General features: G+C 42.7%; 1 protein-coding gene across 4 annotated transcripts in view; it reads left to right on the forward strand.

Moving 5' to 3' along the window:
* LOC129193899 (potassium voltage-gated channel subfamily KQT member 5-like) overlaps positions 1-25182 on the forward strand; it is an 83183-nt gene that overhangs the window by 50662 nt on the left and 7339 nt on the right. For 3 of the 4 annotated variants that reach the window (XM_054798679.1, XM_054798681.1, XM_054798682.1), the window contains 7 exons: positions 1049-1159; positions 2081-2176; positions 6991-7085; positions 8635-8661; positions 18695-18936; positions 19706-19814; positions 24090-24221. In XM_054798679.1, coding sequence (XP_054654654.1) covers positions 1049-1159; positions 2081-2176; positions 6991-7085; positions 8635-8661; positions 18695-18936; positions 19706-19814; positions 24090-24221 — 812 coding nt within the window. Of the gene's footprint in view, positions 1-1048; positions 1160-2080; positions 2177-6622; positions 6712-6990; positions 7086-8634; positions 8662-18694; positions 18937-19705; positions 19815-24089; positions 24222-25182 lie in introns of all 4 variants that reach the window. The other variant, XM_054798683.1, reaches the window with a different exon arrangement.

Here is a 25182-nt window from a genome sequence, read left to right on the forward strand (position 1 = left end):
ATACATTCAATTTACTGCTGCTGCCAGGTGCAGCCAGCTTGTTACTGTATGCCACTTGTGGGAATGACAGTGGCTGCCGTAACTTTGGAGCTGGTAGATAATATCCTCATTCAATCACATGTATTTGCACACACACAAAATAAATCAATCAAAAGTTTATATATATATATATATATATATATATGTATATATATATATATATGTATATATATATATATATATGTATATATATATATATATGTATATATATATATATATATGTATGTATATATATATATATGTATATATATATGTATATATGTATGTATATATATATATATGTATATATGTATGTATATATATATATGTATGTATATATATATGTGTATATATATATATGTATATATATGTATATATATATATATATGTATATGTATATATATGTATATGTATGTATATGTGTATATATATATGTATATGTATATATATATGTATATATATATGTATATATATATATGTATATGTATATATGCTGAAATAAATAAAATGTACAGAAGTGTGCAGTGATACAAATGGAGAGACTTTTTTGCGGAAACGTTTTTGTGATGCAAAAGTGGTACTTTTTTGAACGCATATTGTTTTGAGAAGCAAAACGCTTTGCTTTTTTGACCCCCAAGCCAACGAGCCCGAGCTACTTTCTTCCACACCAAAAAACGACCACAACTCTGACAAAATAGGGGAAAAGTCATTGTGGACGATGTCGTACAACTTCATGTCAAAAAATCCAAACAGTCCCTTCAAATGTCAATATAAAGAACACTAACAAAAATATGCTTTGTCATTGATAACACAAAACAGCTGGTTGTTAAATATATATACTGTAACTTCTTAGCATATCTGCTTTGGTTGGTTTTAGCCTGTTTAATTGTCGAACTGGCCCCTGAAGTTTGGACACCTGCCTTACACATTTATGTTCAATGTAATGTGTCACAATCATTTATGGATTGCTGATGCCTTGTGTCCTCTATGGTAGTGAACCAGTAAGAGATTTCACACTCTGACCTTTCAGATCACCTTGACAACCATCGGCTATGGTGACAAGACCCCGCAGACTTGGACGGGGAGGTTGCTGTCTGCCGGATTTGCTCTTTTGGGAATCTCCTTCTTTGCTCTGCCAGCTGTAAGACACACACAATGGTGATGTTGTGTAGAAGGTCGCGTGGTATGCCATGTTTCACCAAGTGCCAGGTTTCACAGGAGTGGATTGGAAGCGTGTTATCCAAAATGTTAAATTCATTTAGACAATTTAAAAGTGCTTTTAGTAAGCCCGACTGGGATCACGATGTGTGCCTGTAGCATTAATGCCAATGAACTGTTTGTCCACGCCTGTCTCCGACAGTGTGTGTGTCTCCAAGAAGCACTCTTGTGCACTTTATCCACAGTTTACATATACACTAACTCTGCACTTCTCCAACGTAATAGATGCCATATATCAGATACAACAACGTAACATTCAGGCTGTAAGAAGTAAAATACATTTAAAAGTCACCTAAATCTTGTAGTCAGAGCTGACTTGGACGTGTCCTGGGTCATCTCTTAGCTGTAGGCCTAGACCACCTGGGGTCTCCAAAGCTTCCCTTTCCCCTTCTTTGTTTGTTTGTCTTTCCTGTGTCTATTTCTCAGTCTGCTAATACGAACCATTAATGCCATTGCTGTCATCGTGAGACTATTACTGTTGTTGATATGGCTGTTGTTACGCCCATCTCTTGTCCCTCCACCGGTTCCTAAATCCCTCTGTCCTGTTTTCTTTATCTATCTACTATCTGCTCCTCTACTGTTTTTCTACCTCAACCCAACCGGTTGAGACAGACAGCCGCCCCACAGAGCCTGGTTTCTGTATGAGGCTTCTTCCTCTGAGGGAGTTTTTCCTTGCCTCCATCCCCAAGTGCTTGCTCATGTTGGCTTCAGTTGGGTCCCTTTAATGTATGAGGAGTGTTCGGGACTTGTTCCATGTATAAAGTGCCTTGAGATAACTTTTGCTTGTATTGGCGCTATATAAATAAAATTGACTCGCCATGGCTTGACTTCAGGCGTCTTTCAGGGCATCCTGGGCTCAGGTTTCGCCCTGAAGGTACAGGAACAACATCGCCAGAAGCATTTTGAAAAGAGGAGGAACCCAGCAGCCAGCCTCATCCAGGTAACACACACAAGCACACACTGCATTCGCCTGTCTTGCAGCAGCTGAGGAACAGAGTGGAATCAAACCGCATGCGTCTGATGTCACACTGTTGTCGTGCAACGCAAGATGTTTGGGTGCGTGCTCTCAGCACCGCTCATCCAATCAGAGTGCATGATGAAGAGTGATGTATGCCTGTGTGCGTCGTCTGGTGGATGTATAGCTGGTAATTAATTACGCCAGGCAGGCTGCGGTCCGAAAACCGAGGCAGCTTGATGGGTTGGTGAGCCGCTACCATGGTGATCACTCCCAGGACATACAGGCTGGGCGACTTTTGAGAATGATGCATCACATGCAGTAAGCTCTGTGTGTGTTTTGTTTTTTTTGCTCATAAAGTCAATGCCAAAGTGCATTTGTGCATCAACGGTGAGGTCGGCTATAAATGTGTTTTGGTGCACAATATAATATTGTAAATTCTATCTGTAATAATACATAAATATTGCTATATGTTATGCCATACTAGTGTGTAGAGTAGATCCCTGCTTATTGTGGGAGTGACAATCCAGAGCAACATTGTCAATAAAAGTGGCTTTTGGAATTATTAGATTAGATTCAGCTACAGAACACTCTCTCTTCACGTACCATTGTTCACTTGTGAGTTAACAAAAGCTAAAAGCAGATTTAAGCACTAAATACAGTCGTCCCTTGCTACATCGTGGTTCGAACATCGCTCCCTCACTCTATCGCGTTTTTAAAAAAATGTATTAACTAATAAATGATCGCTGTTTCATGGTTGAATATGGCCTATTATCAAGCAAATTGTACTTCTTGGTTTAGATTTTAGCCTTTTTAAGCATAAAATGGCTAAATGAAGAAGAAGCATTCTAATTGTGAATATTGTACTGTATACTACATTGACTACGAGGTGTCAGTAATTGTTCGGTGAGACAGGCACTAGACTCGTCACTAAGGTTCCCTTACTGTGACACTGCTCAAGCAGGAATTTTATTTACGTCTTAGATGGCTTATTTACTCTTATTTTGCCTACCATGTCGGTTAACGCGAGTGTCGGTATTTAAAGCCGCCATAGATGTATCGTAATGGCAGAAGCATGCTAGAAGTAAGCTGTCCAGAAAACAACAACAAGGACCTGTTAACGTGTGAGTCTGTTATCTTATTTATGTCTAATATGTCCTATTTTCTCTGATTATATTTACTATATTGGGTAATACAAATGTAAAGGTGATTATATGAGTGTTATTTCATATCTAGATGGCTCTAATAATGTTAAAACTTCTATTTAGAAGATCATTAACAGGTTTTTTTATGCCATAAGTACAAAAATATTCCATTTATTAATAGTGAATTCAACTTAGCGGAAATTCACGTATCGCGGGTCTGCAATTAACTGCGATAAATGAGGGACAACTGTATGCCTCGCTCACTTATTAAACGCATTTTAAAAGATAAAACGTATTTGTAGTCACTACAAATGAATAACAATGACGTTCGATAAAACAGATGTATGGGAGTCACGAGCTAGCGCAACACCCGCTCTTAGGTTTTTTGTGGGGCCGCCTCCACCTCACTCTGAAGCAGCTGGCGGTAGTGCAAGGCTCCCATGCTCTGCAGGCCGCTGGGTCGTCCTGGCTGGCTGTCGGAGAAGGCGTTTATGTGAGAACGACTTACACTCATATACAGGTAGTCCTCGGTTTACGGTGATACGGTGTTTTGTGGTTACAAACGCCATCCCATAAATGAATTAAAAACGTAATTTTGGTTCGTAAACACTCGACTCGTTCGAAAACTAGTTGGAGCCTGCCCAGCCGATGAGTACATTCTGTGCATAGCACGAAGATATCGTGTATGCCTCGTTTCCTGTAAGGAAGACAAGGAGGTGGTCAATCAACAACGTCTTCATTGAAACGAAACGGGTTACAGTCATCGACAACCCCCAGGAAATAACATACACAAGCTTAACTGTCTTCACAACATGCAGCCATTCCCTCCCCCACACCCACCGGCTCTCCCTCACTGACCCATGCCTACCTTGCTCATCCAATCACCACTCACAAAAGGTGGGAAATTATACAACTCTCTCTACAATACGTATACAGAGCAATACGTCGTAGCGCATCGCTACAGTGAGGAAGGACAACGTCACTTTTGCTCTTTTTAACTTTAACCTCTGTGATGTCTCCCAAGCGTAAGACAGATACTTTTGGTTGCAGAGCCTGGGGGAAAAAAAGGACAGTAAAAGTGAAGTTAAATTAGACATCATAAAATGCTCGATGGAGCAGCGTAGTGGTTTCATTATTTCCTCCTTTCAATAAGCGTGTCTCTCCGTGTGCAAGACAATCGTAGGGATAAAACTAAGGAGTTGTTCATTTTTTATTACTGTTTGATTTAATTATTGTATTCAGTCTTTTTATTGTAGTTTATGTGTTCGTCACGTGTTCTGTGTAAGTGACATAGGAGTTACTTTAAGTATAAGATCCAACTTACAATAAAACTCGACTTACATCACAGTCTAGGAAGGGAACTTGTTCGTAACCCAAGGATCACCTGTGTGAGTAGTAGTAGTAGTATTATACTAGTAATACTATTTGTGATAACTGTGGTTTAGGCCTTTTAAATGAGTGAATCAGATGATTTGCGTCGATGGTTGAGATATGAAAATAACCAAATGTTTATTTTAACAGTGTGTCACATTCAGTGTGTGTGTTTACGCATGTGTGTGTGTGTCGTCCTCTGCCTCTTCTTCTCTTCCATTTCTCCTTCAAGCTCCAGTGTTGCCAACTCGGCGACTTTGTCGCTAAATCTGGCTAGACGCTGAGAAGCGTTGGCCGAGATTGAATATTAAAATGATTTTATTTTGATGCAGTGATGGCCAATTTTCATCAAGTTTATTTGGAGTTCTAAACTTAAGGTGTTTTTACTCCCTTATTTGTCTCTCCTACGAAGTTATGCTTTTCTCCTCCAACATCTGTTGCAATGCCATATGCAAATGATATGCAAATTAGCAGATCCAATAGCTATGTTTCTTACTGAGGAGTTGGCAACAGTTGGCAAGCTCATAAACCTTCTCCCCAGCAGGTGAAAGAAATCTTGAGAGCAGACGTATTGTGTTTAAATGTGATTATGCTGCTCACCTGTCACTCCTTCATCCCACACATCTCTCCATACCGCCACACTCGGTGTGTTTAGGCACATTGTGTGCCGCAGGGGCGGGAAATTACCACCGTCAGCACGTCGCCACCGCTGGTCCATTCTGACTAATTGGCCGTCAGCAGTAGCTTTTAAAACAAGATGATGTGAAACCTAAATGACTCTCAAGTGGCATCCAAAGTGACCTGCTCCTGTCAGGTGATTGGTGGTAGTGTTCCCCCAACCCCCACCCCCCTTGTCATGTTTCTGTGAGGGCTTTCTGGACTTGTCACTCGCCTGGCACCATTAGCGGGTGTTCACACATGATGCAAAGTGCAGACAGTGTGAGGCCACACAATACGAGTGAGGAGGCGGGTTGCCTGAATGGCCTGCAGATGTTGGATTCCCATTTGGAGCCATTTATCAGAATTGTTGTGTTTTCACTGCCGATTGCGTGTTTATTTGTTAGGTAGCAGGATTACACAAAAACTACTTAAACAATTTCAGCAAAACCTGGTGGAGAATGACTGCGAGACCTTGTTTACTGGAAAATTTACAAAAAAGTGACTTTTGGCTGGCATTACAATGCTGGTCTGGACCCTTAAAAAAATAGAAAAAGTGAAATATTATGGAAAGGATTTTTTTTTTTTAATTCATGGAAACGTTGAAAATGGTCATCAACTAACGTGTCCAAGGGAGCCACATTACTTACACACCTTAAATTCTTAAAGGGATAGTTTTGATTTTTTCACATGAAGTTGTATGACATCCTCATCAGCAGTGTAGTCCATCAACGGTGACTTACCCCCCCACTTTGTTTTTCCGTGAGCGGAGTTCTGGTCGGATTTCGGTGAAGAGGAACGTAGTTCCGGTTAGTTGCTGGGTTCACTTAAGTAAAGAGTTTGGCTTCTCATGTGTACCATGTGCGCCAACTGAAAGGCAGTTGGTACACACAGTGACATCGCCATCTACTGGCCTGGCATGCTTCATGCATATTCCAGTGTGTGCAGTTGTTTTTGCTGTTCCGTGTGCTGCTCCAACCACTTTTTGTACATTTTCCAACTAAGCAGTGTGGCCACTCACGCCTCTGTCGATGTTTAAAGCTTTTTAACTATGGAAAGTGAGGTAAAGACTACACGACCTCCAACATGGCTGCCAGGTGGTGACACGCTCAGGACGCCGTGTTTACGTCACATGATCACATATTTCACATTCCCTTTTGCCTCACCACCTCTGTGCCATTGCCCCTCTGTGTCGTCTTTTTGTCTGTTTGTGTGTGTTTGTGTTTGTGTTTGTGTGTGTTATGTGGTCCTCCACCAGGCGGCTTGGCGTCTGTACTCCACTGACGGTGCTCGTCCCTACCTCCGAGCCACCTGGCATCACTACCAAAGTGCCCTCCCCCCCTTCAGGCATGTATCCTCCCCGCAGTCCGCTCTCCACCCACGACCACCACCACCGCCTCCTTCCAACAACCCACCCCTCTCCCACACAGTGCATCTACAGTACTCCCATCCCAAAATAACCTAATCAGCTTTTTCTCTTTGTTCCTCCTCTCACTACTTTAACTCCATCACCTTGTGACCCCCTCCCTTCCTCCCTCCCTCCTTCCACCTTCTCTCCTTTCCTACTCTGGCCTTTGTTTACATTTTCAATCATGACCTCATCCCTCCTCTTGACTCTGCACGTAGTGTGTCTGGCGTAGTTACGCTGCCGATGAGAACTCGGTTTCCATTGCTACCTGGAAGCCTCATTTGAAGGCGTTGCATACCTGCAGCCCCGCCAAGTAGGTGACCTCACTTACTGACCTACAAACATGGCCACTGCTGCTCAAAGCCCTTCGCCTCACGTCTGCTCCTCAGCTGCCGCCACCCGGCGCAGCCTCGACACGTCTTCCTACCTCCATCTTTTCACCTAGCGACGACTATGTCGGTGCACGAGACTCTCTTCATCCTTCCCGGTCTGGCATGTTTAGCCAAGCATGTGTCCTTCTTACCACCCTTTCGCCACGGGCGCCATTCGCACGTACGATAACACCGGTCACAACATTAGGAACACCTGCATGTTCTTCTAAGAGCTATTAGAGTCATGCTCATTTTTGAGGTATCGGTTGAACAAAACGTCGTCGTTGTGATTGTTGTGTGTATACTGCATTATACTGGGACCTGTTTCTCATATTTTGGCTAACTTATATAGTATATCTAACATGGGAGGGACAAAATAGTTGAAACAGAACAGAACACATACTATATACATGTGCTGTATAGTATACACATCCAACAGCCACAATCGAGACCAACAAGAGTTTGATTGAAAAAATGAAAGAAAAAACATTTTGATGTTCATAAAATTAATAGGACTTGAATTAATAATTATTTTATAGTAAGTACTACAACCTGAGTTAATATTAACAGTAATAATGATAATATGACAACAATAATTTGGTCGATATGTTTTTAATTGTCAGTTATGGTGAAAAATAAATACATTAAAAAAATAATAACAATAACAAAGTCACAGTGTTATTATTATTTTGTCGATAAACACATATCGACAACATTTTTATTGTTATCATTTGTTTGAATCGTGTATACTGTACAGTATACCCGTATATTTATGATGCCCTGATTCATACTGAGAGCTTTTTCTAATAGTCTGACTCATGCATGTATCTAAATAAGGTAACCAAGATATTAGGAACATCTCTCAGCATGTTACGGTGCATTTCTACATCACTGCAAACTCTACATGAACATTAAGAATAGCCATATTGTTACATTTCTTTAACAGTTTGACTCAAAAGTGAGCATTGTTATCTTTTTAAAGGCAGATTGTTTTTTTTTTTTTTTAAACCTCTTGAGCATGTGTACCTTATAAAGTGCCCAATGTAGTAAGTTAAGTCAGACCATAAGCGAGAACACAAGACTAAAGAGTTCATGCATTGACACGATGTCCCTGGGCTTTATTGAATAGAAGTTAATTTGCAGTTGGTGTTTTTAGGAAGAGCCAAGATCAACACATTGAATTTGCGAGACGTCCTTTGCTTTGGCGCTTCTTTTGTTGTTTTAGATGTTTTGCCAGCAAACGTTCCACGCAAGGCCTCATCCGCATGCCACATACACGTCCTTATACCTTCGCCGGTTCCCACGCCTTTACACATTGTCTTCTTCTTCTTGTGGTTCTTGTGCACGGTTCACAGCTTGCATGCGTTACTTTCTTGGCCTCCTTAGTGGAATGTTCTCTTGTAGAGGCTATTTTTAATCCTCTGGAAGACTGACTTCTCTCCCTTTGTCTCCTCCTCCTCCTCCCTCTCCTCATCGCACTAACCTTCGAAGGAAAGAGCAGGGCGAGGCCGCTTACAGGTTTGTATGATTCGCCGCCCCTCCATTCCTACATGCACACTTACACACATAAAACCACAATGGATGACCGTGTTCTGCTGCCAAATGAAATGTGCAACCAGATTCAGTTGACGTTTTGGTTCAGCCTTCAATGATTTACTTGTGTGTTGTTGCCTAGCGGGTCGTGCATGACTGTGACCGATTGATTGTTGTATTTGGTCCAAGGCTGAGGCTGTATTGATCAGTTGCCACGCATACTTGCTGGTCACAGTACTAGGTACACCAACAGTATACCTGCCAATACCGGAGATGCGTGCTTAAAAGTGAGTACAACCCGCACGTTTAGGAAGCGTTTTTATGATGCTACTGTCGTCTTGTCAATGGACAATACTGTAGAAGGAAAATTTCTACTACGGCTTGTATAGCAGTATAGCTTGCATGTCTTATTCACATGAATGGGTTAACTTTTCCACCACCTCTTGGAGCAAGTCGGGGGGATTTCTCAAGTAATTTCTGTAGCCTCTTGGATCTTTCTTGTGAATTACTGTTAATAAGTGATCATAATACCCAAAGCGATGTCTTCTAGTTAGCAGTTCCCTTTCCCACATTGTCCGTGCCTCCTTTTTTGTAGTTTGTGCCTCCTTCCTACACTTTCCGCATTCTCTTTCTGCAGCTGCAAGATAATATAGACTTACCTTTCTTTTCTGCATGAGCTTCTTCTCATCTTGTAGGTCCCTTGCAAATAGAGGAATTCATGAAGCTAGGTGGGGATGCCTGATGTTGCGCAGCATCATGCGAGTCACAGCGGGACCAAATAATGCCACGACTGCTTCACGTATGCAGGAAGTGGTGGTGACAACGCATATCCATGACGCACCAAGTGTAAATAAGTCATGCGGGAGTGTGATCATTTTGTGCCAGTACTCACCATTTTCGGGGACTAATGGCATACTAAATGCTTACAGTAAGCAAATGGAATGCAAGCAGTGCGCACACCAGTCTTTACACTTTTCAGGCGTGCCATAAATAAATAAATAAATGACGGGCATTGCTGCAGCAAATGGCCGGACAATGCGGTGTCAAAAACGATTTTGAGTGCATTTTACTTTCATCCTGAAATTTCACCCAAGATCTGTACAGGAGATCCCGCTTTTTGTGAGTAGTGAAAGCAGTGCAAACTAAAGTCATTGAGGGGAAACAAACTCCAACATGTACTTGTGCATTGTACATAACAATGGTGCTCACACTAAATATTGACACTTTCGGACATGCTCACTGTGGACTCGCCTGTGTTGACGGCTATCTTTTTTCTGTGGTTGTAAAGTCTTGTTGGGTGTTTTGGAAAGGAGCTAATAGATAAAATATGTTATTGTTTTAAGAGCCCTGTTTTGTAAGCAAAGGTAGATGATGAAAGAACCCCATTTCCATTCAAATAACTGCACTTCTTCAAAAGTAAACGTAAGACATATCACCCTTGTCAAAAGGTGAATGCTGTGTGGTATTTACATACATTTGTGAGCCACATGTCACTCTGAAGGTCTCATATTCCCACATGAATGCCATAAAAAGCAAAGCAAGGTTTTCCCTTATTTGTGTCATGTCATGATAATATCGTTTGGTAAGCCCCAGCTTGTATTCCCCACACTCAAAGATTGAAAGTATTTTGGCAGCCTTGTGTTGATCCAGGGCCGCACGGTGGCCTAGGGGTTTGCATGTTGATTGCACAGTCAGGAGCTCGAGGGTTCAAATCTCTGCTTGGGCATCTCTGTGTGGAGTTTGCCTGGTCTTACACGTGTGTGTGGGTGTCCTCCTACATCCCGAAAAGCGTAATTGGAAACTCTAGATTGTCCGTAAGTATGAATGTGAGCGTAAATGTTTGTTTATATGTGCCCTGCGATTGAGTGGCAACCAGTCCAGGGTTTACCCTGCCTTTAGCCAGAAGTCACCTGGGATAGGCTCCATCGTACCCTAATGAGAACAAGTGCTGTAGAAAGAAATCTTGGAAATGTTGGGATGTTGATGTTTCAACTTTTTTTGTGCACTCTAGTTAAGACAAACATGTTCGTCATCCTCAAAGCAGACATTTAATTAAGTCCGCCAGTGTGCGCATCCAATATTCCTAGCCCGCATAAATCCTTACCTTTTTAATTAGAAATTTATTTCTTCGAGCCCAATTTGCACTCATCAAATCACATTTTTACACACCTTTTATGGTGCGGTTTGTTAGCTTTGCAGGCCGTCGGCAAAATAGCTAGTAGCTTTTATTTGAGCAGATGTATAAACATCAACTGCGGTGTTTATTTAAGCCACTAAACTATTTAGTTTCATTTAGATTAAAGTGCCCGAAACAACTACGGCTGTCATATTTCAGCAAGCATATTATTCTGTCTCGTCATGGAACACAACGATAGAAAGTATACTTGTATGTACTTTAGAGTAGCCAGTGTAAAGCTTGTATAACAGTATACTGTAGATTTACTGTCCATTGAAAATGAGTCAACACACAAGTGAGTAGCAAGATAATTATGCCATGTCAACCGTCAAGCATGGTGGTGGTAGCGTCACACTCCGGGGCTGCTCGAGTGCTCCTGGCACTGGGGGAGCTGCGGAAGGGAAACATGATTTCCAACATGGACCGTGACATAACAATGGTGCTCACCAGTGAAAATTTAAATATTTATAACAATAATAATAATTTAAAGGAATACAGCTCCCAATTCGTCCAGAGTCCAGAGGAAACAGAAAAGCACACACAATACCATACCAAAGAAGCATATGACACTTCCCTCAGCTCATGCCCACAAAACTACAACCAACTGAAAAATGTGGGCTTATTTCCCCACTTTTCCTGAAGACAAGCCAACACACAAAGGCAAGACAAAGCGACAAAGACAAAAAAAAAATGTTGCTCAAAAATTCTTCTTAATCCCATTTAAAACATTTTTATTAAACTGAAAACCATTTTATAAAACTGCAAACATTGTATTTGCAACATGCTGACAAAGAAAAACACACACACATCATCCAGCCCAGTTTACAAAAGATTGCACACTCAGGGTAGGCTCGCCTCATGCAGCCTTATTGCAGGATTCTTCCTGTAATTGTGCAAATGTGACAGGTGAGGCTCACTATGGACGTAATTTGGACATGTTCACTGTGGGCTCACTTGTGTTGACAGCTGTTTTTTTTTCTGTGGTTTCCTAGGGTCTAATAAATACAACGTATTACTGTTAGAGGAAACCTGTTTTGGTGAGAGAACACTATTTTCATTCAAATAACTATGCTTCTTCAGAAGTAAATATCTCTCATGTCGCATGTGAACGTATATTTACATACATTTGTGAGACACATGAATGCCGTACAAATCAAACCAAGGTTTTTCCCTGATTTGTGTCCTATAGCTTTTTTTCCCACACACCCATACATTGAAAGTAACAGCAGGAGGTAATATTATATATTCTTTTTGGATGTTATATTTGTGAATTTGTCCTCATCTTCTTACTGCCAGCTTCCTAAATATTTGAATGTTTATGAATGTGCTGGTTTTAAGGGAGGTGGCTAGAGCAAGAAGACAGAATTGTGCCAGTTTAATTAAGGTTATTCACGTTTTGTGCTTTGACAACAATTGGCAGCCTTAAAGTAGATCCCGGCGTTTCAAGTTATTCTCACTCTGGTTCAAGACAACAAACGTGCTCATCATCCTCAAAGCAAACATTTAATTAGGCCCACCAGCATCCGCATCCAGCATTCCTAGCCCGCATAAATCCCTCACTTTAATTAGGCTTTCCTTTCTTAGAAACTGGTGTGGCGCAAAGCCCAATTCGCACTCCTCAAATGACACTTTTGCACACCTTTTATGTCGCTGTTTCTTAGCTTCGCAGGCTGCCGGCTGCTCTGCGCACGCTAAATAGCTGACTGCTTTTGTTTGAGCAGACATGTAAACATCAACAGTGCCATTAAAGTATTTTGTATTTGGATTAAGGAACAACACTATGTAAAGTAAACTTGTATCTACTTTAGAGTAGTCGGCATACAGCTTGTATCGCGGTTGTGTTTACTATCCACTGAAAATGAGTCGACACAGCCATTATTGTCTAAATAGCTGCCAACACAAGTGAGTACATTATTTAGCTTGAACACCATTGTTATCCAGCACTGCCTTAATCCTCATGGGTGCGGAATTGACCAGAGCTGCACAGGTTGGTACAGGAGTCCTCTTTCACTCCTTCGTAATGACATAACTGGTGGAGCTGGTGGATGTTAGACACCTTGCACTCCTCCACCTACCTTCCTTCCTCTTGAGGATGCCCCACATGTGCTCAATTGGCTTCAGGTGTGGAGGAGACATACTCCGCCACTCCACCACCTTCAGCTTCCTCAGTAAGGCACTTACCCCTTCAAGGTGTGTTTGGGCTCCTTAGCATTTTGGAAAATTCCTGCTTCACAATGTCACAGTCATCTTTCCCCTCAACGAACCGCAGCTCCCCACTGTCGGCAGCACTCGTGCATCCTACCACCTCCAGCATGCCTGACTGTAGGAAGGACACAATTATCTTGCTACTCACTTGCGTTTTCAGTGAATAGTAAATCTGTGCTGCTATACAAGCTGTACACTGACTACTCTAAAGTGTATCTATGTTTACTTTCGATGATTATATTATACAGGCTACTATAATAATATGCTATAATAAAAAGTGCCAGGCATCCCAGCTTCCCTAGGTAGGGGCTCATGCACTGCTTCACAATGTCACAGTACATGTTGGAATTCGTGTTTGCCCTCAATGAACTGCAGTTCCCCAGTGTCGGCAGCACTCGTGCACGCTACCAATTCCATCATGCTTGACTGTAGGAAGGACACAATTATCTTGCTACTCACTTGCGTTTTCAGTGAATAGTAAATCTATACTGCTATACAAGCTGTACACTGACGACTCTAAAGTGTATCCAAGTTTACTTTCTATGATATATATTATCTACTACAGTATAACAATATACGAGAATAAAAAGTGCCGGGCAGCCCAGCTTCCCAAGGGAGGGGATCATGCACTGCTTCACAATGTCACAGTACATGTTGGAATTTATGTTTGCCCTCAATGAACCACGGCTCTCCAATGCCAGCAGCACTTGTGCAGCCACATGCAGACCATGACACTCTGCCCTGACCAGTCTGTTCATACCGTGCCCTCTCTTGGCACAGTGGATGATCTTGTTGATAGCAAAGTTGTTACGATCGCACTTTGCAGAAGATCTTGAATTCTGTTCATGATGATTGCTGCCATGAGCCCCATCAAAGAATTGTTTGCAGACGGGAACAGGAAATACTGTAGGTCACACGTGTCAAACTCAAGCCCGGGGGCCAAATCTGGCCCGTGCTGCAATTTCATCTGGCCCGCGGAACTGTTTGGAAAATAGTTTGAGTTGGTCAGCAAGGCGGGCAAGTGCAAAATAACACCTTAAACTGGCATAAGACAGTCAAAGGTGGTCATTTTAACTACAGCAAAGCATACTGGGAAATGCGTAATCAGCCCATTCCACAGCTGCAAACTCTTCCAGGTTACACATCTCACGGATTGTGATGTTTCTATGTTGTGGTCGATCAACAATCACGTTATTGAAATGAACAACCACGCCAAAGAAAATAAAAACATAGTCGTATATCCTCAGAAAGTAGAAACGGACACAAAAAAAACACCCAAAAAATGTAATGAGACATTTTCTCAAAATCTGACCATACTAACTACTATTTTTTCAGCCTGGATTATTGGGGCATCTCCTGTCATGTTGGCAACTTCAAACGAGCATCTGTCCGTGTGCTCTGATGATGCATATGAGTGACACGAAGGTTTTAAGACGGTTTTAAGGTTTAGTAAAGTTAGTACTTTCAATATGCATGAATTATACAAGTGTTGGAAATTTTAGGATAAATAATGACAAAGATACAAAGTTGGGGGGCGGGGTGGGGTGGGGTCAATGTCCAGTTCGGCCCACAACCTAAAGTAGCCTTTGTGCGATTGAGTTTGACACCCCTACTGTCGGTGAAGCTTGTCCCTGCTGCCGACACCATCACTGGCTGTATCAGTGTGCACACTGAGGCCGACCAATAATAACCTTGTGGCTTGCTGCTGGGAGTCGTGTTTATTAAAATGGAGCCCTGCAGTGCACGTTGAAGAGGAAATGATTTCCCTCACGGCTGAAAAACCAAACACAGTGAATCACAGTGTGGACGCTTAGTCACAACACAACAACGTCATCTATACATCGCCTTCATCATTCTTCTAGCAAATATGTACCCTTCCTTTACTTTGTGTACTCTGCACCAATATTGTGTGTGTGGCTGAGGATTGCTCCTCATCTTTTAATATCCGTCGTCCTCTACCTCCTCTTCCCTCCCTCCTTCCTTCACTCTAGTAAGAGTCACGGGAAGTTCTTCCGAAGGTATACTAGGAAATACAGGAGGTACTTCCCAACATCCTCTTTACGCTCCAAGCTATGGGAATGACTGACTAATAGCATGGAGGACAACATATACAGTCGTCCCTCGATTATCACAGTTGATTACGGTGTATAAACAGCTACTTATTTCTGAAACTTTGAACCCTGCGACTTATACTGTGGTGCGGCTAATGTATGGCTATGTTCTAATCTTGTGACCTCTCCTTTGCTAATCGTTTAAATACTCTGCCGCTCGCAAGTGAGTGAGGAAAGGGTAGCTCTTTCTTTGGCAGGAGCTAATCACAAGCTACAAGCTTTTCATTCAGCTGCCTCTGTTCACCAGAGGAACCGGAGGCCGGAGGCTCCTCTGGCGGTAGTTCCACTTCCGCGAGAAGTGAATTTCCACTAAGTAGGATTCATTATTAATGAATTGAATATTTTCATAGAGCATAGAAAACTTGTTCATGACCTTCTAAAAACGATTTATAACATTATTAGACCCCTGGAAACATGAAATAACACCCCTATTGTCACCTTTGTACTCATTAATATCGTAGACATGATAAGCAATAATAAGACATAATAACTCACCGTTAGCATAGGGAAAGCTCCTTGTTGTCACTTGATTGATTGATATATCCATGCCAGTTTGACATGAATCTGGCGTACGTAGGCGTACACTCGGACACTACTACTAGCTTTGTTTACATCGTTAGCGGCAGTGGCTCGGGAGGTCATTCTGAAACCGGAAGGTTGGCGGTTCGATCCTGGCTCTCTCCGTCCTGTCACTGTGTTTGTGTTCCTGGCCAAGACACTTCACCCACCTTGTCTTCACTGCTGCCCACACTGACGTATGAATGTTTGGTGGTCAGAGAGCCTGTAGGGGTGAATTGGCAGTCACATTCCCGTCAGTCTACCCCAGGGCAGCTGTGGCTACATACTGTATGTGCAGTAGATCACCACCGCCAGTGTGTGACTGAGGAGTGAGTGAATAATGGGTTCACTTCAATGTGACAGGCAGCCGCCACTTTAAAACAATATATACCAAGCTAATTAGTTGGCCTCCAATTTATTTATTCTTAACGTAAGAATGAGTTTGAAATTGAGTGAGAAAGAAGTACAAAATAAGCAGGCAAAAACGTAGAACTTCCACAGGGAATAACACACCATAGTCAACCACGAAACAGCGATCATTTATGAATTTGGTTTTTTTTTTAAACGGCATAAAGTGAGGGACCGATATTCAAACCGTAATAGTGAGGGACGACTGTATTTCGTCTGTTTTATTCAATAAAGAGTGAGCCGACACGAGCAAACTTACAGCAATGTCAAATGCTCCAAACACAGAAATTACCCAAAACCAAAAACATAACAAAACACATGCGGCGGGAAAATGCTGCAAATTAAAAATGCTGAAATCGCATAAATATTGCAAGATCAAAAACAAATGCAGAATAAAAATTCAGCAAATGCCAAAAACACACAAACGTCAAAAAACAACCACATTAGAGAAACGCTGTAATTTTACGAACAAATTGGAAGGCAACGTTCCAGACCTGAGGGATATCTGTCTTTAACTCATTCAATACCAAAGACGTACTTATATGTTTTTATAAACCTGAATGCCTGATCTTTTGTAGTTTTTCTACGTGAGGCTAAAGCAGGTGATGATGCAACTCCTCACCAATGGATTAGGCTTGAGAGCAATTTTAATGCCATGGAAACAGCCACTAGATGGTAGAAGCCCTTGCATAAAGGCACATGCACACGCACGCACGTGCACACACATAGTTCATTTCTAACTCAGTTCCTAATGTGAAAATTGTAAATAGTTCATGGTGTTATATTTGTAAATAAATTGTTATTTTTATGTAAAAAAAATCTGAGCTGTCACAAAAACAAAAAATATTTGTGTCATAGTGAAAGTTATGCTTGAAATATTGTACAGCATACAGACCAACCATTTTTTATGGCCAACTGTTCAGAAAAAAAAATCAAGAAAAATGTACCTTTTCATTCCACCAACTTTTTTCCTGGCGTCCCGCTCATGTCTTTAAAGAGGGTCATGCCTCAGGTGTGAAGCCCCTACCTGGCTAGTTTCTGTTTTGTTCAATAATCGTACAGCATTTATCTTTTTGGGGGGTTGTGTGTGTTTTTAGCATTTACTTTTGCATTTGTTTTGGATATTGCAGCATTTTTTGTGACTGCAGCATTTTTAATTTTAGTGCGTCTTGGGTTTTACGTGGACCATTTCCGCATTTGGATGCTGCTGTACATTTGCCCGTTAGCCACCGTCCTATGTACATTCAAAACCCAGTGAAATATGCATACACGTTTTAGTCAACTCACAAAGAGTGCTGAAATGTGAGAATTTTTTAGCAAACATCCCAACAATGTCTTTTTTTGAAAAGGGTTTCCGTTGAAATCGTTTTCATTTTGCTGCATGCCTGTTCTCACAGGAATTTAGTAGGATGTACAAAAAGTGCATTGCAATTAGCAGAAATCTGACATTTTGGGTGATGAGTTGAAAATGATCATTTTGATGCACCCTAACTGCAAGCATTTTTATTGCAGCATGTCAGCCATTTTTTTCCTGTTTTTTACTTCTGTTACTTGTCGTGCATCGCTGTGCAGGTTTGAGCATGTTGCAGGAGAGCTAGCCTGTTTTGGTGTAATATTGAGTTTTTTACGGAAAAACGAGCTAGCGTGTTCTGAAATGCAATGTTTTAAGAACAAGATGTTTGGATGGAAAGATTCGAGAGTTGAGCCAGTGCTGTGAACGTTGCTAAATTGCATCCTTAAATAGGAAATTGTTTAAATTTGTGCACGATGAAAGATGAGAAACACGCGGTCAACTGCATTGGTCCCTCCGCCCCCGGCCTGCTGCAGTGCATGCTGGTCCCTTTTTGATTCAGTCGCATAAAGCTTGTTTTTTGGTTTTGGACTGTCTGCATCTGCAGCTAAAGACTTTTTTGCATTTTCACGTATTTTAGGGCTGGTTTCTGTCGTCTCTTGGTGTTTTGTATAGCGGGCAAATGGTAATATGGCAGTTTTTGGCATCATTAGTTAAGCTGTAACACATTTTTCTGTTGCGGTTGTGAAAACGGGAATCACGGCTAGCAATGGTGCCAAGAAGATGCCAGAGCTTGAAAACCCTTTTCCGTCGTTAGTCTTCTGGAACACTGATACACCTTTTATTGTAGAATTATCTGCTTGCAGTTTGCACTTTTTTATTTTAAATATCATTAATTTATACTAAAGCTAGGCAGCTTTGTTTTTTGTTCATTTTGTTCCCATACTGTACCCAAAATGAACCGAACACTAAACCCGAGTACATACCGAACCGTGATTATGGCGTGCTGTTCCACCCTTACTATGGTGTGTCGAGGACTTGGCAGGCAAGCTGGCTTTTGCACTTTTGTTTTGGGCATGTCAGCTGGATGGTGTTTGGTTTGAGGGAACACTCTCGAACAGGCCCTAAGTTTGTCCATTCTTCTCTTCTCCTCATGTGTCTTGTCTATCAAAACTCACAAATCCACCTGAAATCACTTCCCCTAATTCCCCCACTGCCTCCCAACCTCCATTTGACCTTCACCGCCCGCCGTTCCTTTTAACCACGCAGCCAAAAGTTGAGCTTTAAGGAGCGAGTCCGCATGGCGAGTCCCCGGGGACAGAGCATGAAGAGCAGGCAGTCGTCCATCAACGACCGACAGCGCTGTTCCCCCGGCAACGAGGTGGCAAGCGGCGCCGAGCTGATGAGTGGGAGCCCGGCCAAAGTGCAGAAGAGCTGGAGCTTCAACGACCGGACCAGGTTCAGACCCTCCCTGAGGCTGAAGAGCCAGTCGCGGACCGTTGCCTCAGACGGTGAGCAGCACTGACTGCGTGTGTGTGTGTGTGTGTGTGTGTGTGTGTGTGTGTGTGTGTGTGTGTGTGAGTGTGTGTGTGTGTGTGTGTATACATACGTACTTTTGGGGTCGCCACCTTGCATGTCCTGCGCTAATAACTCATTCAATACCAAAGACGTATTTATGTTTTGTAAACCCTAACACCCGATCCCTATACCCTATACGTTGTTTACGTATAGGTGATGACGAAACTGCACGCTAATAGATGTCACTTTTACAGCAGTTTTAAGCCATAAAAATGGTCACAAGCTGGCATAAGTGCATTGGAAAAGAGCTCGGCATGAATCACACTTGACAGCAAGGAGGAAGTGGAAGAGCATGGAGGAGTTTAGCGTGCAGAAAGTTGTGTGTTGTAGGGTAATTTTCACACACACGAGCGCATGCGCGCGCACACAGATTTGTTCCATCCATCCATTTTCTATGCCCTTTATCCTATGCTGGAGCCTATCCCAGCTGTCTTTGGGCGAGAGGCGGGGTACACAATATTCTGTGTGCCTTGAGAAATTTGTCAAAATCATCTAAAAGGGCTGGTACCAAAGGCTGGGATTGAATTAGTTAAATCTATACGTGTGTGTGTGTGTGTGTGTGTGTGTGTGTGTGTGTGTGTGTGTGTGTGTGTGTGTGTGTGTGTGTCAGAAAAGTGGTGATCTTATTGCATGGTCCTTCATCTGTCGCCGCAAAATGCTAAAAAGACAAGCATTTCTATAGTGTGTGTCTTTTTTCCTCAGTGGACGCAGGCATGACCACAGAGGATTCTCAAGACGAGAGAGGCTGCCATTGTGACATCACCGTGGAGGATCTGTCCGCTCCTCTCAAGGCAGTCATCAGAGCTGTCAGGTGAGAGCCTCACCTTAGACCAGGTGAGGGCAAACTACGGCCCGGGGGCCACATCCGGCCCACCAAGCATTTGAATCCGGCCCGCCAGTAGCTTCCAAAGTATTTAAACTTACAACATGCAAGGTGGCAACATGACTGACAAGTAGACAGAGTCAGTCAAGCTGAGACAACCTTTTGATACTGTAAGTAACTTTTCGCATGCAGTGATCCAGACAACTACCTCACCCATGGTGGCAAACAAACACAAGCTATGTGACACGCAACTTAACCTACCCACTGCACTGTGTGGCAAGTAAAAAAGGAGGGATGTTCACATACATACATATCGTTCATATTGTACTGTAAATCACACATCCTTTATTCATGTACTGTATATTCCGGATGTCTTATTCAGTAAAAACTGTCGTAATTTCTACCCGCTCCTTCACTATTCCTTTTTGTTTGACCCACATCGAGTGGTTTGATCACGTTTGAGCAGCATCGGGGCGCGAGTATCCGGCCTATACAGGGCGCCCATCTGCCACACATACCTTGACTTGATGAGGAAATGAGCGCTGAGCATAAATAAATAGTTGTTGTTTTTTTTTTCCTCTTTCCGCCTCGTGGCACCCCTTAGGGAATGCCGCCCTGGGCAATTGGCCATGTGGCCCACAGATAGAACCGCCACTGCCTCAGGGCCACACTTTGGACACCCCTGTCCTAAATGCACACAACCTCCCAGACTAACCATCTTTTCAATTGCTTTGCCATCCACTGATACTGGATGTATGTATTTTAAATTATGATTATAATTAATTGAGTGATATCATTTCAATACCCGTTAATGCCTGTGTGCCTGCTGTGTGCTAAGATTTTCCATGAATACAAGGTGTGACACCAGGAAACAAGAACAAGGATGGAGTGTGTATGAGTGCGGTGTTTTTCAAGTATATATTTCCTCCTTTCTTTGTGTTTTTGAGAGGATTCACGCTGTTTGCACAGTTGTGTTGTTGAGTGAAGGGACAAACAAACGTACTTGAGCGCTGCCCCTTTTCATTGCAGTGGCACCCTGGTGGGACAGGGTTTGTCCTCCTCCTGCTCCTCCTCTTCCTCTTCTTCTTCATTATCATTCAGTTCTCATTACAAAGAACAAAGTGCAAGCAAGCCCATATATTGTTCACATCTGATTTCCTCCGTTGCAGAAGTATTTGGACACATGCTGGAGCATGTCCATTTGGCTCGTCATCTCCATTCTAGTTCATCCCAGATGTGTTCTTCCACTCCAAACTCATCCAATCACGCCTGGCTTTGTGCACTGGGGCACTCAAGCAACGTCCAAACAAAGAAATTATGCAAAAACACAAACACCATATAACAAATGCAACGGGAAAATGCTGTAAATTAAAACTGCTTGGATTATATAAACGCTGCAGGGTCAAAAACAAATCCAAAATTAAAATGCTGCATTTGCAAAAACACACACAAACCCCAAAAACAACCGCATGAGAGATATTGCGCAAGGAAAAAAAAACAAACGATGGAGCCAGACCTACGTTACGCTAACATTAGCTACGTATCGAGGAAAAGGCTTCTTGAGACGTCATCTGTACTTCTGTGAAGAAGGTGTCGGACGCATTAGCTACGTACATCAGTTGCTCTATAAAACTGTGAAATGTTAGAGCCAACTATTTAATATACATTTTCATTCCGCCTTTTCAAAAGTCAGCCAACTTACTTGAAATGTCTTTAAAGATATCCCTCAGGTCTAGCTAACTTTCTGGTAGCCTGGCTAACTTCCGTTTAGATCCGTGAACTTACAGCATTTCTCTCATTCATTTGTTTTTGGGGTTTGTGTGTGTTTTGGGCATTTGCAGCATTTTTTCTTTTGCATTTGTTTTGGATCCTGCAGGTTTTGTGACTGCAGCACTGTGCATCTGAGCACAAAGTTGGAAGCATGCAATTGTCCGCAACGTCTTGCTGAGATGAAGAATTAAGACTCAGGGACAGCTAAGGACTCTGGGCAAATCTCTGTTTGTTTCATTAATAAATTCATTCAGGCAGGGGTGTCCAGAGTGCAGCCCAGGGGCCATTTTCGGTGTGCAGTTAGTTTATTTTAATAGTGCCTCGGCATATTCTAAAATGTTTGTTATTATTGAGATATTAGATATTACATTGCCTTAGCGCCTGTGACACAAAGCAAAGGTGTGGATGCTTTTACTCAGATACCTTAGCATATATTGACTTACATTGGATTGGTTTTAGCATTTTTTACGTACAAAATGTGTCAAAGTGGCCCCCTGATATTCTTAGATTTTTCTGTATGTGACCTGCAGTGGAAAACGTTTGGACACTGCTGTATTAAGAGGTCTGTTTTGATACCTGTGTAGTCAATAGCCCATGCAGTAAGCTCCAATATATAGTTGTAATGTTGTCCTAGCAAGGGTTTGAGAAGGGCTGATGGGGTACCAGCCCCACCCAGCCTGCCCACCCACCAGGCCTCCATGCCTCCATGGGCAGCCAGAGCTCAGGCCTTTCCCAGGGTGTCGGGTTGAGGCTGAGGTAGCTTCTCCCCCAGTAGGAACTGTTATAACAGAGGGTCATCTGTCGCCGCTGTTTTCACTCAGGCAGTGGGAAAGGCAGACAACTGTGGGGAAGCGCCACCCACCGGGGATGGGTGACGACCAAGTGCGTAGATCAGCTTACCTGCATCAATATTATTCACGCAGGAAATACGACACACGTTTGGATGCTGGGGATCTGACAAGAAGTACCAGGGAGCTTTAGTTTCTTCTTTGACACTCATGGAGTTATCTGATATTGCAACAATGTTTGCTTTGTTCCACTCCAACACTGATGGCTCAAGTCTGATTGAGACACCCACCCACCCCCCACCACCACCACCACCACCACCACCGTCGCTTTTGAAATGTTGTTGCTGCCCTCTCGTGGTTGCTCGTTGTCCATGCATCTTCAGCTCTATGTTACTGATGTGCATAAATACACCGGATTTGTTGATTTCTTCCACAGTCAGTCTATTCAGGCAATGTTTTCAGTAAAATTGTAGCCTTTTTAATTGTAAAAAGAAGTTAACCGCTCTTTAATGACGTTATACACAACTAATATTAGGGACGCTCCGATCAGGGTTTGATGCTGCCAGTTTCCATACCGATCATCCATGAGTGAAATCGGTCGATACCAATCACATGGCTTAATTATACGTTTTTCCATTTATTTATGATGTGTGCTATTGGGGCCCGCACGTTAGCATGTTGGCCACACAGTCAGGAGATCGGGAAGACCTGGGTGTGAATCTCCGCTTGGGCATCTCTCTGTGGAGTTTGCATGTTCTCCCCGTACGGTGCGTGCGTGGATTTTCTCCGGGCACTCCGGTTTCCTCCCATGTTTGGTTAATTGGCGACTCTAAATTGTCCATAGGTATGAAACGTGTGAATGGTTGTTTGTCTATTGGTTGTTTGTCAGCTGGCATAGGCTCCAGCATACCCTCGCTACCCTAATTAGGATAAGCGGCATAGAAAATAGATGGATGGAGTGCTATTGGCCGCATAGAGGGGAAAAGTCAGGACAATTGCAAGGTCCCCTGACTGCCATGGGGCCCAAAAAAATAGGTAATTACTAATAAAAAAATTATTAATAATGAAATAATAAAGGGGAGGCAAGGTGATTTTTTTTCATGGAGACCAGAATTCCTGGCTGCAGCCCTGCTATTTACTATACTGTATATGAAGAAAGGAACCATAAAATCACCTTTTCTACGCTAAGATATTCGACTTATTTTTTCAAGAGAGCTTATATCACTCTCAGAAAGTCTTTGAAAACTTACAGAGGATGAGATCACTCGTGAAACTTACAGAGGATGGGGAGGACTTCTTTAAGGAGACTTTGGATGTGAGAGTACATTGGTGGAGCCCGAGCAGGACTTCCGGGTAGCACTTTGGTGGGCTATGAGAGAGCGGTTACCTATAAACTCAAATAAATTAAAACTATTGTTTGTTTTAAGCAGCTTAAAGGAGTGGATAGGGAAGATTGCTGGAGAGAAGTTGACTTCACATGTATTGTGCTTTTTAACGTTCATCACATACATGTAAAAAGAGATGAAAAAGAAGTTTACCGCTTGCACTGAACGAAGAACTCGCAGTGGACGGTGCTGCTTGAGGAATGAATTGTCCTGGACCTTTTCTGGCACAACTCATGTGCAAACATTTTTGTCACGTTTCACTTCCTGGAGGTGGAATACTTGTGTCCATGTGGTGTACCTACTATTTGTTTGTTGTGCAGGATCATGAGGTTCCACGTGGCGAAGAAGAAGTTCAAGGAGACGCTGCGTCCGTACGACGTAAAGGACGTCATAGAGCAGTACTCTGCGGGACACTTGGACATGCTGTGTCGCATCAAGAGCCTTCAGACCAGGTCAGAACTCTCCGAAACATTCATAGGTCTTCTATTTTTGTTTATCTTCTTCACCACTGGATGTCCTCGCCTCGACATTTTCATTGACGTGAAGCCACTTTTCATGCACTTTTTTTGTGGTACATGTCTTTCTCTCTCGCCTCAGACTGGACACTGTAGTCGGGCCCGCTCCGAGGCCGCTCAACAGGCGTGTCAAGACCTTTTCCTCTCCATCGCTGCATTTATATTACAGTCAGGCATGGAGGAAGTCCTCAGCACCGGGGTTAGACCCGCCCCGCCCTGCTCGTTCACTCGCTGCTCCCCTGAAACTAACATGAGACTAATGTCAACATAGTGTTCCAATGCTTTACTTGTTGCAGCGTTTGGTGCACATGCACAATCGAATGAGATCTCAATTGGACAACCTAATAGATGATAACTTTAGCTGGATGGGACAAAATACAGTGTTCCCTTGCTGCATCACGGTTTACCTCGCTGTTTCACGGATTTTTTAAAGTGCAATTTGTTTTGTTTTTATATAGCGCTTGAATGCGCATTGCGTTCCGTGTCCTTGTGATGTATTAGAGCGATCTATTGGTGCGCTGTTGTATGTGTTTGTCATTGTATTTACTACTGCTACCAGTAGAGGGTGTTGTATACGTGCCGTACAAGCATATTAGGAACCCACAGTAGACAATAGCCGGCTAAATATAGAGCCACAACAGTCCTTATTGGCTAAGGGAGAACCCGCCCATTGTGTTCTGCGTCCTGCTGGCTGTAGACCATTGTCAGTCAATCGCCTTCGTTCTGCATGAGCCTCTTGCTAACCGCCAGTAAACAATAGAAGAAGCAGCAGCAGCTAACCGGCTAAATGAATCTTTGGTTCAAGGAGAAGGACGAGGGCGACGGCAGGAGCAACATGTTTTAACAAGGATACATAAACGCTACAGCCGAGCGGCACCGTCAGAGGGGTGAATATGCG

This window comes from Dunckerocampus dactyliophorus, chromosome 14 (genome assembly GCF_027744805.1).
Source record: "Dunckerocampus dactyliophorus isolate RoL2022-P2 chromosome 14, RoL_Ddac_1.1, whole genome shotgun sequence".
Lineage (NCBI taxonomy): Eukaryota > Metazoa > Chordata > Actinopteri > Syngnathiformes > Syngnathidae > Dunckerocampus > Dunckerocampus dactyliophorus.